General features: G+C 38.1%; 1 protein-coding gene across 1 annotated transcript; it reads right to left on the bottom strand.

Moving 5' to 3' along the window:
* Nucleotides 1–9,187: 9,187 nt before the first annotated feature.
* LOC113321140 (protein ACCELERATED CELL DEATH 6-like) lies at nucleotides 9,188–11,926 on the bottom strand. The gene is made up of 3 exons (XM_026569029.1): nucleotides 10,910–11,926; nucleotides 10,117–10,709; nucleotides 9,188–9,782 (listed from the first exon to the last, which is right to left on the bottom strand). The coding sequence occupies exons 1-3, from the start codon at nucleotides 11,625–11,627 to the stop codon at nucleotides 9,201–9,203; spliced, it is 1,893 nt and encodes a 630-aa protein (XP_026424814.1). The 5' UTR covers nucleotides 11,628–11,926; the 3' UTR covers nucleotides 9,188–9,200.
* Nucleotides 11,927–12,070: the final 144 nt, after the last annotated feature.

Below are 12,070 nucleotides of genomic sequence, written 5' to 3'. Positions count from 1 at the left end.
CACCAAGATATATATTCTGATAGTTTTGAAACAGAAAATCATAAATATGTACTCAGAAGCTTATGCTCAAAAATGTAGGAACCAAGAAAGAAAAAAGAAAGAACTGTGCAATGCTCAAGATGTTTATATGAATCATAACAAGACTACTAGTAACTAAACTAGCATAACTGGGTTGCTTAATTAATGGAGTTGGCCAATTCATACTTGATGTCATATGGTCAAATCCACAAGTTCGAGTTACCTATTATATACATATATGAATGTGAAATCTTACAGCTTAGAAGTGGATACTCGCTCATTGTGTTATTATGCACAAATGTATTCGAGTGTGTCACATCAGGAATGTTGATTTTCATTAAAAAAGCTTTTTTTTCTTCGTGCTCATTTGAGTAACAAAAAAAAAGAACGAATAAGAATTACCAGAATAATTGCTTTAATTAATATGGTCGTTAGTAAGACGAACTGTACTCATTTGAGCCTTCCTTAGTTTAGTTTAAGCAAAACGTCTATAATATCTTCGTGCTCCAGTTCCAGTCGTTCCGGGATGTCATGTTCATCTATGATTTGTTGCAAGAAATTGTCCAATTCATGAAAGCATTTTTCTGTTTTACCATGGATTCCAATGATCCTATCAATAATCCAACTTACCTCTGGAAAATAGTCGGATGGAGATAAACTAGTCAAAATGGCGACTTCCGAAGGATTTCTACAAGTCTTCCATCAAACTGTTTCCTAGTTTGACCAAAAGCAACTCTACAGATTGTTTCATGCGTGAAACTTACTAACTTTCCAAAAACGTTAACAGGAGTATTATTTGAAGAAGAAGATGATATGGAAATGGAATCAATTAAAGCATCAACCTCTTCTGACCTGATTACCTTAAAAGATTGCACTCTTTTCTTAGTAAAGAGGTTCAAGGGCACTTATTTTGGAATCCACATGTCCCACCAAAAATATGTTTCTTCTTTTGGACAGCAGCTCATAATAAGATCGCCATCCAAGACTCTCTTCAGCATCGGAACTTCAAGCTTGCAAGCAGATGTCCTCTTTGCCTTGTTGAATGTGAATCAACTGAACACCTTCTTCTGACCTATCCTTTCTCTCGCAGAGTATGGTCCTTAATCCTCCCAGGTACGCGGTGGTGGATTCCTCCTCTAACAGTTCTTCAACTAGCTCAAAATTGGTCATCTAAAGGTATTTTAGGTCCAGCGAAAGGAATATGGGACCTAGTACTAGCTGCCGTGATATGGGCTTTATGGAATGAACTCAATCGGAGAATTTTCGACGAGAAATCTCTTTCTCACTTCCAAGTCAACGTGGAGGTGAAAGCATCAATTCTAGCTTGGAGTTCCGCCTTCAATAGAAACTTCAACTTCAGGCTTGATTGGTGTGTTTTCTCTTGGGAGAGCATGTTCCACTAACATAATAACTACAGTTCTTCAACTAAATTCCCCCCCCCCCCCCCCCCCCCCCCCCCCCCCCTTTCTCGATCAAAAAAAAAAGTACTCTCCATAAGGTGCAAAAGCTATGTCTATGTAATTATACGACATACGTTTTCGACTAGCAAGTTGAAGTCTATTGCAAAAATCAATATCATGTGTTTTTAAGACTTGTTCGGCAGCTTCAGCAGAGGAGATTATGGCTGTTGGTATACGACCGTGTTGTATAAACATGAATGGACCATAAATTGATGTAAATTACCAATGATTGGAAACTTAGGAGGACCAGGTGGAAAGTTGGATTTGGTTCGACCGCTATAGTTTCTGTTTTTGATTGTAATGAGAAAATATAGAGGAATGAGAAGTAAGGAGAAAAGTAGAAGGAAGTTATAAGGAAGAATAATATGTGGAGAAAATGTAACAACAATAGTAATAATAGAGAAAAAAATACTTAGCTCAAAACCAACGCTTGACTGATGTTCATGGAGATGCACAGATAATTGTAGCAGGAACTAGTAGAGTCACGTATGAGATACGCTGACCTAAAGGCAATATCGTCTGCTACTCCTCTGAGATTCTATAGCAGTTGGCGAGTCACCTCCAGGATACAACTACTGATAGTACCCCTTGATATAGCATACAAAGAAGGTACTCTAAGAGCTTGGTAGAGATTTAAGAAGAAAATGAAATAGTTACAGAGAAACTAAAACAGTAGCAGAGAATAATAAGAGAGGAAGAAGCTACTTCTTCTCTGTTGTATGTTTTAAAACTGAGCTTAACAACTCCTTTTATAGTCAGTCAAAAATTCACCCATTACTAATAAAGAAAGATTCCCATGCGTATAAAAACATTTTCTGACTTCTGACTAAAGCTGAAAAGAAAAGCAACAGTCAAAAACATTTTCTGACTTCTGACAAAAGCTGAAAAGCAACAGACAAAACAGTATCTGACTTCTGACAAAAGCTGAAATGAAAAGCAGTGATAAGACTTATGTTTTTGCCAGCCAAAGCACGCGTGTCAGACAAAAAACAGAGTGAGATTCTTCATGTGTGGGACAAAACATGTACAAGCAAAAGGCTAAGATATTCTTCTACATGTGCAGAAAGCACGAATGCAAATTTCAGTAAAAAGATAGGATCTTATTGAACCCCCACCCCCACCCACACCCCCACCCGACCCGACCCGACCGACCAAGCGGACGGACGGCGGCGTGCGTGCTTCGGTGCGAAGCACCACGCTACGGGAAAGGCAACCTTTCCCTAGTCTAGGTATTCTCCCTCACAAAAAAGTGTGTTGACCCAAAGGGCCATGCTCTTTAGCCAATTCTATGGTATTTAAGTCTAAAACTCTTTAGATTTTAGTCTATGTGAGACTATTGTTTTATCTAATCACATGAAAAAACAAATATTGGGCAATAGGTCTAGGGATCAAATCATAGTCCATGCACATTTGGTTTTACAAAACAAAAACCCGTTTTTTCCAACAATCCCCCACATGAATGATAAAACATGTCGACAAAAATACGAGAAAGCAGAATACATCAAAAATAGGCTAAGGTGTCCCAGAAATTGAACCTTAACTTAGTGAGAGGTTACCGGAACTGCTTGTTGAAAAGGTGAACACAATGTCTTGAACCTCCAACAGTGAATGCAATTCAGAAATAACAACCACACCTGATGTCTCAAAGAAAATTTGCCAAGCTCTTGTCGTTGTGCCCTTTTTGGCCGTGGGCTAAATCCCGGACTTAATGAATGTCTCTAGAGAATCATCTCAAATTCTCATAGGAAGCGGCCCCACTTCCAACATCCACATAGGTGAGTCCATTATGAGTGTCCTGCTACACCCCGCTTTAAGCAAATCCATGGTACTCATTAAGATCTCAACGGATCATCCTAAATCATGCAGGTAGCACTATCACACAGTTACACCATAGGGAGGGACTAAGATAGTGTTGTCCCGACATCACCAAAAATTAGTTGTCTCATTGAACCTTGATATTGGATCTCCATTCACAAGGTTGAGTATCCTTCATGGAGATTTATTCTATGAGCTTAAGTCCCATCCCCCTCGATGTGGATCTAACTACCTCTCTAGATAATCCTTTCGTCAAAGGATCTGCAATATTCTCTTTAGACCTCACAAAGTCTATAGAGATGATACCAATAGAGATTAGTTGTTTCACTGTCTTGTGTATTATTTGTAGATGTATAGACTTTCCGTTGTATACACTATTCTTTCCGCAACCAATAACAGCTTGACTGTCACAGTGGATTGCGATCGAAGACACAGGCTTGGGCCAGAGTGGAATTCCTCCCAGGAAACATCGTATCCATTCAGCTTCCTCTCCATATTTCTCCAATGCTATAAACTCAGACTCCATGTTGGATCGAGCTATACATGTCTGTTTGGAAGACTTCCATGACACAGACGCACCTCCAAATGTGAAGATGTACCCACTAGTGGATTTGCACTCATCTGAGTATGATATCCAGTTAGCATCACAATACCCTTCTAGCACAACAGGATACTTCCCAAAACTTAAGCAATAGTTTGAAGTTCCTCTCAGGTACCGTAGAACTCTGTAGAGAGAATTTCAGTGATCCTTCCGAGGGTTGCAAGTGTACCTTCTCAATCTACTCACAATGTATGCAATGTCAGGTCTTGTGCAGTTCATCAAATAATAAGACTGCCAATAATGCGAGAATGCTCAAGTTGAGAAATTCCCTCACCCTTGTTATTTTTCAAGTTACAATTGGGATCATAAGGAGTAGATACAGGTTTAACATTTTCATGATTAAATCTAATAAGTACAGTTTCAGCATAATGAGATTGACTAAGACTATATCCATGAGACGTCTTTCTGATTTTCATCCCTAAGATTACATATGCGGGGCCTAAGTCTTTCATGTCAAAATTTTCGTTAAGCATGATTTTAGTGGTATTAATAATATCAAGCTTACTGCCTAATATGAGCATATCATCAACATACAGGCACACAATAACATGAGAATCATCCACAGAGTTAATGTAAACACATTTATCCGATTCATTAACCTTGAAGCCATTAAATATCATTACATGATCAAATTTTTCATGCCACTGTTTAGGTGCTTGTTTTAAACCATACAAATATTTGTTCAATTTGCATACTTTGTCTTCAAACCCTTTCACAACAAAACCTTCAGGTTGGTCCATATAAATTTCTTCATTCAATTCACCATATAAAAATGCAGTTTTAACATCCATCTGATGTATATGCAAGTCATAAATAGAAGCAATAGAAATCAGCATCCTAATAGAAGTGATTCTTGTGACCGGTGAATAGGAATCAAAGAAATCTAATCCTTCCTGTTGTCTATAGCCCTTAGCTACCAACCTAGCTTTGTGTTTTTCTATAGTTCCATCTGTTCTAAGCTTCCTTTTGAAGACCCACTTGCAACCTATGGTTTTACTACCAGGAGGTAAGTCTACAAGCTCCCAAGTTTCGTTTTGTTGAATGGAATCCCACTCATTAATCGAAGCTTCTTCCCAGAAGGGAGCTTCCGTAGAAGTCATAGCTTCCTTATAGGTTTGGGGTTCAGACTCTACAGTAAGAGTCACAAAATCTGGACCGGAACTTTTCTCGGTTCTAACCCTCTTACTTCTTCTAGGTTCGGTCTCATCATCTAGATACGAGGGCTGATTAGTTGAAGGAACATCTGAGAGGTCATCGTGGACCCTTTTGAGAGGTCCAGACCCTAAAGGAAAAATGTGTTCAAAAAACACTGCATCTCTAGATTCCATTATGGTGTTCTGACCAATGACCATGAACCTATAAGCACTAGTGTGCTCAGGATAACCTAGGAAAACACAATCCACAGTTTTAGGTCCTATTTTGGTTTTCTTGGAGCGAGGAATGGCCACCTTTGACAAACACCCCCACACTTTAAAGAATGCATAGGAAGGTTGTTTACCTCACCATAACTCATATGGAGTTTTGTCATATTTCGTAAATGGAACTCGGTTCAAGATATAGCAAGCAGAGAGAATTGCTTCCCCCCACAAGTTCGTAGGTATCCCTGAACTAGACAACATAGCGTTCACCATATCTATGAGTGTTCGGTTTTTCCTTTCAGCTACTCCATTCGACTCAGGTGAAGAAGGTGCAGTAGTTTCATGAATGATTCCATTAAGTTTGCAAAATTCTCCTATAGGTATCACATACTCACCGCCTCGGTCTGACCTAAGAGTTTTAATTGTGACACCTATTTGGTTTTCTACTTCAAGTTTATATAATTTGAAAGCGTCTAAGGCTTCATATTTACTTCTAAGAAGATAAACCTGACAATATCGTGAGTAATCATCGATAAAAGTGATATACCATTTTTTACCACCTCTAGTTGGTGTTGATTTCAAATCTCCTAAATCCGAGTGGATTAGTTCTAAGGGAGTTGTACTACGTTCAACCTTTTTGTTAAATGGTTTTCTTGCATATTTAGATTCAACACAAATTTCACATTTATGACCTCTGTCAATGTTTATTTTAGGAATGCAACTTAAATTAGCAAGTCTTTCAATGGATTTGAAATTAACATGTCCTAGTATATCATGCCATACATGTGAGGAGTCACAAACATAAGAAGAAGAAGATGCATTAACATTCAAGTTCAAAGAAAGTACACTAAGCATAATCATGTTTTCAGTGACATAACCTTTTCCTATGAAGTCGCCACCCTTAGAGATTACAACTTTGTTAGACTCAGCTACAAATTTAAAACCTTTACCAAGTAAGATGGTTTCTGAGATAAGATTCTTGCATATGTCCGGGACGTGATACACATCATTCAATGCGAGAGTTTCTCCTGAAGTGAGCTTCAATTCAACCTTTCCTTTTCCCACCACTTTCGCGGTGGAAGAGTTACCAATAAACAATTTCTCATCGTCTCCTACTTTGTCATAGGAGGAGAAAGCATTTCTGAACTTGCAGACATGTCTGGTGGCTCCAGAATCTAAACAGCAGTCTCTCACATTGGTCACATTTGAGACAAGGTTGACTTCAGACACCATGCCAGTAAAATTTCCAGAATCGTCTACTATGTTTGCCTTATTTTTTTGTTTAGGATCATTTTTGATTTTTTTAGGCGCCCTACAGTCTTTGGCCATATGACCGGTCTTACCACAGTTATAGCAGTCACCTTTGATGGTGTTTTTGGAGACGCCACCCTTTGGTTTAAGATGGTTACCTTTGGAGTTACGACGTTTGTTACCATTTTTGCTGGATGCGGATTTTCCATCATGCTCTTTCTTTGTTGCAGCATTATCATTTAGGACATGAGTTTTGTTGGACATTTCTTTGCTCAGCATTAGGCTCTTGTCCTTGCAGCATAATAGTTCTTCAACTTGGATCTTTTTCCCCAGCTCTATCATGGTGATTTCACGATTCTTCTGTCGCATCCTCCTCTTGTACTCGTTCCATGAGGGTGGAAGCTTTTCAATCACTGCAGATACTTGTAGAGCTTCATCAATATGCATGCCTTCAGCAAGAATTTCGTTGATGATTAGCTGAAGTTCGATGAATTATTCTACTATAGGCTTTTCATCAGTCATCTTATATTCCAGGAAGTTAGCAACCAAGAACTTCTTGCTTCCAGCAGCCTCAGCAAGATATTTTTCTTCCAGGGCTTCCCATAAATCAAAAGTAGTAAAATTTCTTTTGCATTATAAAAGTCGTACAAGGAGTCATCCTGACAGTTAAGAATATGGTTTTTGCACATGTAATTCTTCCTAGTCCACCTATCCAGTCTATCTTCATAACTACGGTCATGAAGCCTTCTCGAGGGTCTTTCTAAAGCAACTTCATCTAACCTTTGGTCTTTTAAGAAGAATAACATTTTGGACTGCCATCGTTTAAAGTATTTTCCACTAAACTTTGGGGGTTTGTCTACATTACTCTTTCCCATGTTGTTACAGCAAAAATATAGTAATGAAGGATATTTCCTTTAGATTGTTGGGGAAAATGTAACAACAATCGTAATAATAGAGAAAAAAATGCTTAGCTCAAAACCAACGCTTGACTCATGTTCATGGAGATGCACAGATAAATGTAGCAGGAACTAGTAGAGGCACGTATGAGATACGCTGGGCTAAAGGAAATATCGCCTGCTACTCCTGTTAGATGCTATAGCAGTTGGCGAGTCACCTCCAGGATACAACCACTGATAGTATCCCTCAATGTAGCATACAAAGAAGGTACTCTAAGAGCTTGGCAGAGATTTAAGAAGAAAATGAAATAGTTGCAGAGAAACTAAAACAGTAGCAGAGAATAATAAGAGAGGAATAATCTACTTCTTCTTTGCTGTATGTTTTAAAACTGAGCTTAACAACTCCTTTTATAGTCAGTCAAAAATTCACCCGTTACTAACAAAGAAAGATTCCCATACGTATAAAAACATTTTCTTACTTCTGACTAAAGCTGAAAAGAAAAGCAACAGTCAAAAACATTTTCTGACTTCTGACAAAAACTGAAAAGCAACAGACAAAACAGTATCTGACTTCTGACAAAAGATGAAATGAAAAACAGTGATAAGACTTATGCTTTTGTCAGTCAAAGCACGTGTGTCAGACAAAAAAAAGAGTGAGATTCTTCATGTGTGTGACAAAACACGTACAAACAAAAGGATATGAGATTCTTCTACATGTGCGGAAAGCACGAATGAAAATTTCAGTAAAAAGATAGGATCCTATTGAACCAACACCCGAACCGAACGGACGGTGGCGTGCGTTCGGTGCAAAGCACCGCGCGTACGCGAAAGACAACTTGCCCTAGTCTAGGTCTTCTCCCTCACACAAAAGTGTGTTGACCGAAAGGGCCATGCTCTTTAGCCAATTCTATGATATTTAAGTCTAAAACTCTTTAGATTTTAGTATATGTGGGACTATTGTGTTATCCATACACATGAATAAACAATTAGTGGGCAATAGGTCTAGGAATCAAATCATAGTCCATGCACATTTGGTTTTACAAAACACGAACGCGTTTTTTCCAACATAATCTCCATGCTAGCAGCCTAAAATCAGATGAGTAGGGATTATCTCCTTCGTCGCAAATGGTGGTGTTCTAGGAAGATACTAAAATGAGGTTCTTCTTATGGATGATCAAGAATGATGGTAAAGGTATTCATTTATAGTGATATACATCCTGAAGCCAATCCCAATCCTACCACTATTAAAATTTTATTCATCATCAAATGGGCACATTTTTTCGATTCTCATAAAAAAAAAAAATGTCACCAAGCTGCCATGTTTAAGAATCTGAATTTGTATGTTTCAGTGGGATGCACTTGGTTTTGTTGGTTTCTCGCATATTTGTATAATAGATTATTTTGGCTATGCTCAGCAGGTTTTTCAGCCCTTGCTTTTGATATTCTTTCAAGGGATTTCTACACCACGAGTGTTGGGTATTATGCGGAGAGCACTAAACAAAAAGGATTGTCCGCTATAATGTGAAACGCACGCGAGACCCATCTAATTTATAGATTAAAATGTTCTGCAAATGAGCCTTGATTATTAGGTCTTGCTGTTTCCGTCCACTGTGATGTAGAACGCATTTGAATATATTATGGGAGTTCATGCTGCACATATGCTTGTCCTTCGTGACAGAAAATTTGAGTTATTTCGAAATTACGCGGAGCGAATCTGGATATGATTTACTCTGACATGACTAAGACACAACTCAAGTTTTATTCCACAAAATTTCTGCATTAGCCCCCAAAATTGATTTTTCTAACTTTTCAAGAAAAATGCACATGTAACCTTAGTAATAGCAAATTTAAGGAATGGAATCCGATCCTCCTCATCCAACCATTTGTATGACCTGTAGAGGAAATTAAATGCGAAAATGAAGAAACTGGAGCTCAGTATACACAGGGGTATGGCAAGCCCAGGTACACAACTAATAACTGTGTATGTGCCTGTCACAAATGCAACTGCCATTGCTAAAATCGCAAAGAATGTACAAGCAAGTGTTGGCACAGCTACTGATATTAATTCATACTTGTTTACCATGGCGGTTTGGAACCTAGTCCAAAAATGAATGAAGAGGGCATATAGGGAAAGTAGCATCGCCAAACTGTTTGATACCATGAATGCAATAAAAGCAGATTTCTTAGCTAACGTTGCCATACCCTCTTCTGGTCCATCATTTCTGTAGCCTCCTGGTAACGTAAAACCAGCTGCAAATGCAACAGTTGCAATGAGTGTAACCACCACCATATGGTTTTGGCTCATATTCTCTAACTTTTCTCTTGTTCTTTCTTTTTTCCTTTGTAGTTTATCATCGTTGCTTTGTTTCTTGTTGTTTTCTATCTGTCAAAGAAGGAAAAAACAAATAAATAGGTAGCACTACTTAAAAAAACAGGTATCACGACATAAGAACAAAACAGAAGGGCTAATTGAATAAAAATTGGTTTATGAGCCATCCCAAGTCACATGAAAATTAGTTGTTCTATCACAGTATCTCTGCTAATTGAATAAAATCTGGAATTGAATATTAACCGTCGATGGGGTTAGACTCAAAATAAAGAGATTTGGAACTAAATTCAGAACGAAATAAGGTTAGACTCAAAATAAATATGAACCACAACAACAAGATGCTTTTATCATAAATTTTTTTAGCAAGGTATGAGAAAGTAAAACATACCGAAGTATTTTGGGACTGACTACAGTCATGAGTTGCAACCCGATCAACCATGAATCTATATTTGTAACCGACAACCTTGATCACTCTAGGGTCCTGTACGAAAATATTATAACACGCATCCTTGCGCCCAAGACTGACACCTCCTCTGGATTTGACAAACAGATCCCATGGTGTGTTTCCATGCTTATCCCTGCCACTTATAAGATTATTTGCCATGTAATTTGATTTCAGATCGAAAACATACTTGATAGCGCTGAATCGCCTATTCTTAGCAGCAACATGAAGAAAATTACCGCCTTCACTATCTAGCAGTTCCCAACAATCAGGACATCGTTGAATTACATTCTCAATAAATTTATCACTTCTGCGGTATAAAGTAGCATTATCATTCCCTCCTGCAGCATGATGAAGAACAGTCATGCCATCTTTGTCCTTTATATATCCAGCTGAAGGATCCACATCTAGCAGCTTTATAGCTAGTTCTGCATTTGAATCATATGCAGCATAGTGAAGTGCACTACGCCCATCCCTGTCAACTTCTCTTACTAGATGTCGCTTATTTTTCAATAACACGTTTACCATGTCCATTAAACCTGTCATATATTTTTAAGTATTAGAAAAATTTAAACCCATAAACGAAAGGATATGGTTACACTTGGTAACCACAGATCTGTTTCCTTTGTGCTTGCTATTTAATCAAATGTTTATTAACTGGGCAAACAAGATAAATAGATGTAGCAACTCATATGAGTACAATTTGGAATTTTCAAAAAATTAACAACATCAAAATTACCTGAATCAACGTGGTAAAGTATTGCGTTGTGCAATACAGTCCTTCCTCCAGGGGAACTACAAGTTGGGGTCGGCAAGTTGTTCAAGATAAAATTGACTTGAAAATACTCTCCATATTGGACAGCCAAGTGAAGTGGGGTTTCACCAGCATCATTAGCGCAATATTCAAAGCTTGGGTCTGCTTCTGCTAACATCTTCACCACTTCACCATAGGATGAGTTTCGCAGTGCCTCGTGAAGCGCCGTGTCTTTCTTACTATTTGTCAACCTCACTAGTTGCTGCAATTTTGTCATTGATATAGATGACGAATACCCTTCATTTACTTCAGCAACACTACTAATAAAATGTGTAGTGTCTTCTCCTAATAATTCCAGTCCTACTCCTTTTTCAACATCGTCTTCTTCATTCATTTGACGAGCGCAATTAAACAGAACTCTGAGCACATCAGATAACCCCAACCTTGCAGCAATATGAAGAGGAGTATCCCCCTCTAAGTTTTGTTGCAATAACAACGATGGACATCTTCTGCAAATCTCTTCCACACACACTTCTTTGTTAAATTGCACTGCAACATGAAGCAAGTTACTCTCTACATGGGTCTTCATTTGTAAAAGTAGAAGATAACTATCATGATCATCACCAGAATCAGCAACCAGATTTTTAACAAGATCAATATCCCCTGACCGTACAGCTTCATACAAACTATACTTCATCAACATTGGTCACTTGCAGAGGCTTGAAGACTCAATTTCAACACTTGACTTAACAAAAAAAACCGTCAAATGTCAATCCTATTCTTCCAAGTTACACAACTTCCAACCTACAATTCCTCACTGAACATCACTAGCAAAGGCTTAAATAAAAAGTCACCAAGTCTCTCAATTTCAACATTTTAGTTCTCAAAAAAGAATCACTTTTACAAAAGACATGAAGAGAAGTCGGCAAGTATTCCAAAGAAATTCTCCATATGGTCAAGTTGTTTGAAAACACCGGTAGACTCTTAATATAAAACCCCGTTTTTTATGGGAGCAGGTAGAAAAATGGACATAATGTGCATTATCCTATTGTTTTACTAACCTTACAATTATTATAGTCTCTCCATCATTTCACACTAGGTGTGAATGCATCTTGCACCAAAGACACAGTTGGAATTCCACTCCAG

The sequence above is a fragment of the Papaver somniferum genome, chromosome 1 (assembly GCF_003573695.1).
Source record: "Papaver somniferum cultivar HN1 chromosome 1, ASM357369v1, whole genome shotgun sequence".
NCBI classification, from domain to species: domain Eukaryota; kingdom Viridiplantae; phylum Streptophyta; class Magnoliopsida; order Ranunculales; family Papaveraceae; genus Papaver; species Papaver somniferum.
Note: the sequence above shows the minus strand (reverse complement) of the source record. Positions and strands in the feature narration are given on the sequence as shown.

Coding starts and splice junctions, on each gene's coding strand:
- LOC113321140 (XM_026569029.1), bottom strand. CDS start 11,627: ATGTTGATGAAGTATAGTTTGTATGAAGCTGTACGGTCAGGGGATATT. Junction 10,710..10,909: donor ACTTTACCACGTTGATTCAG/GTAATTTTGATG, acceptor AATATATGACAG/GTTTAATGGACATGGTAAAC. Junction 9,783..10,116: donor GTCAGTCCCAAAATACTTCG/GTATGTTTTACT, acceptor CTTCTTTGACAG/ATAGAAAACAACAAGAAACA.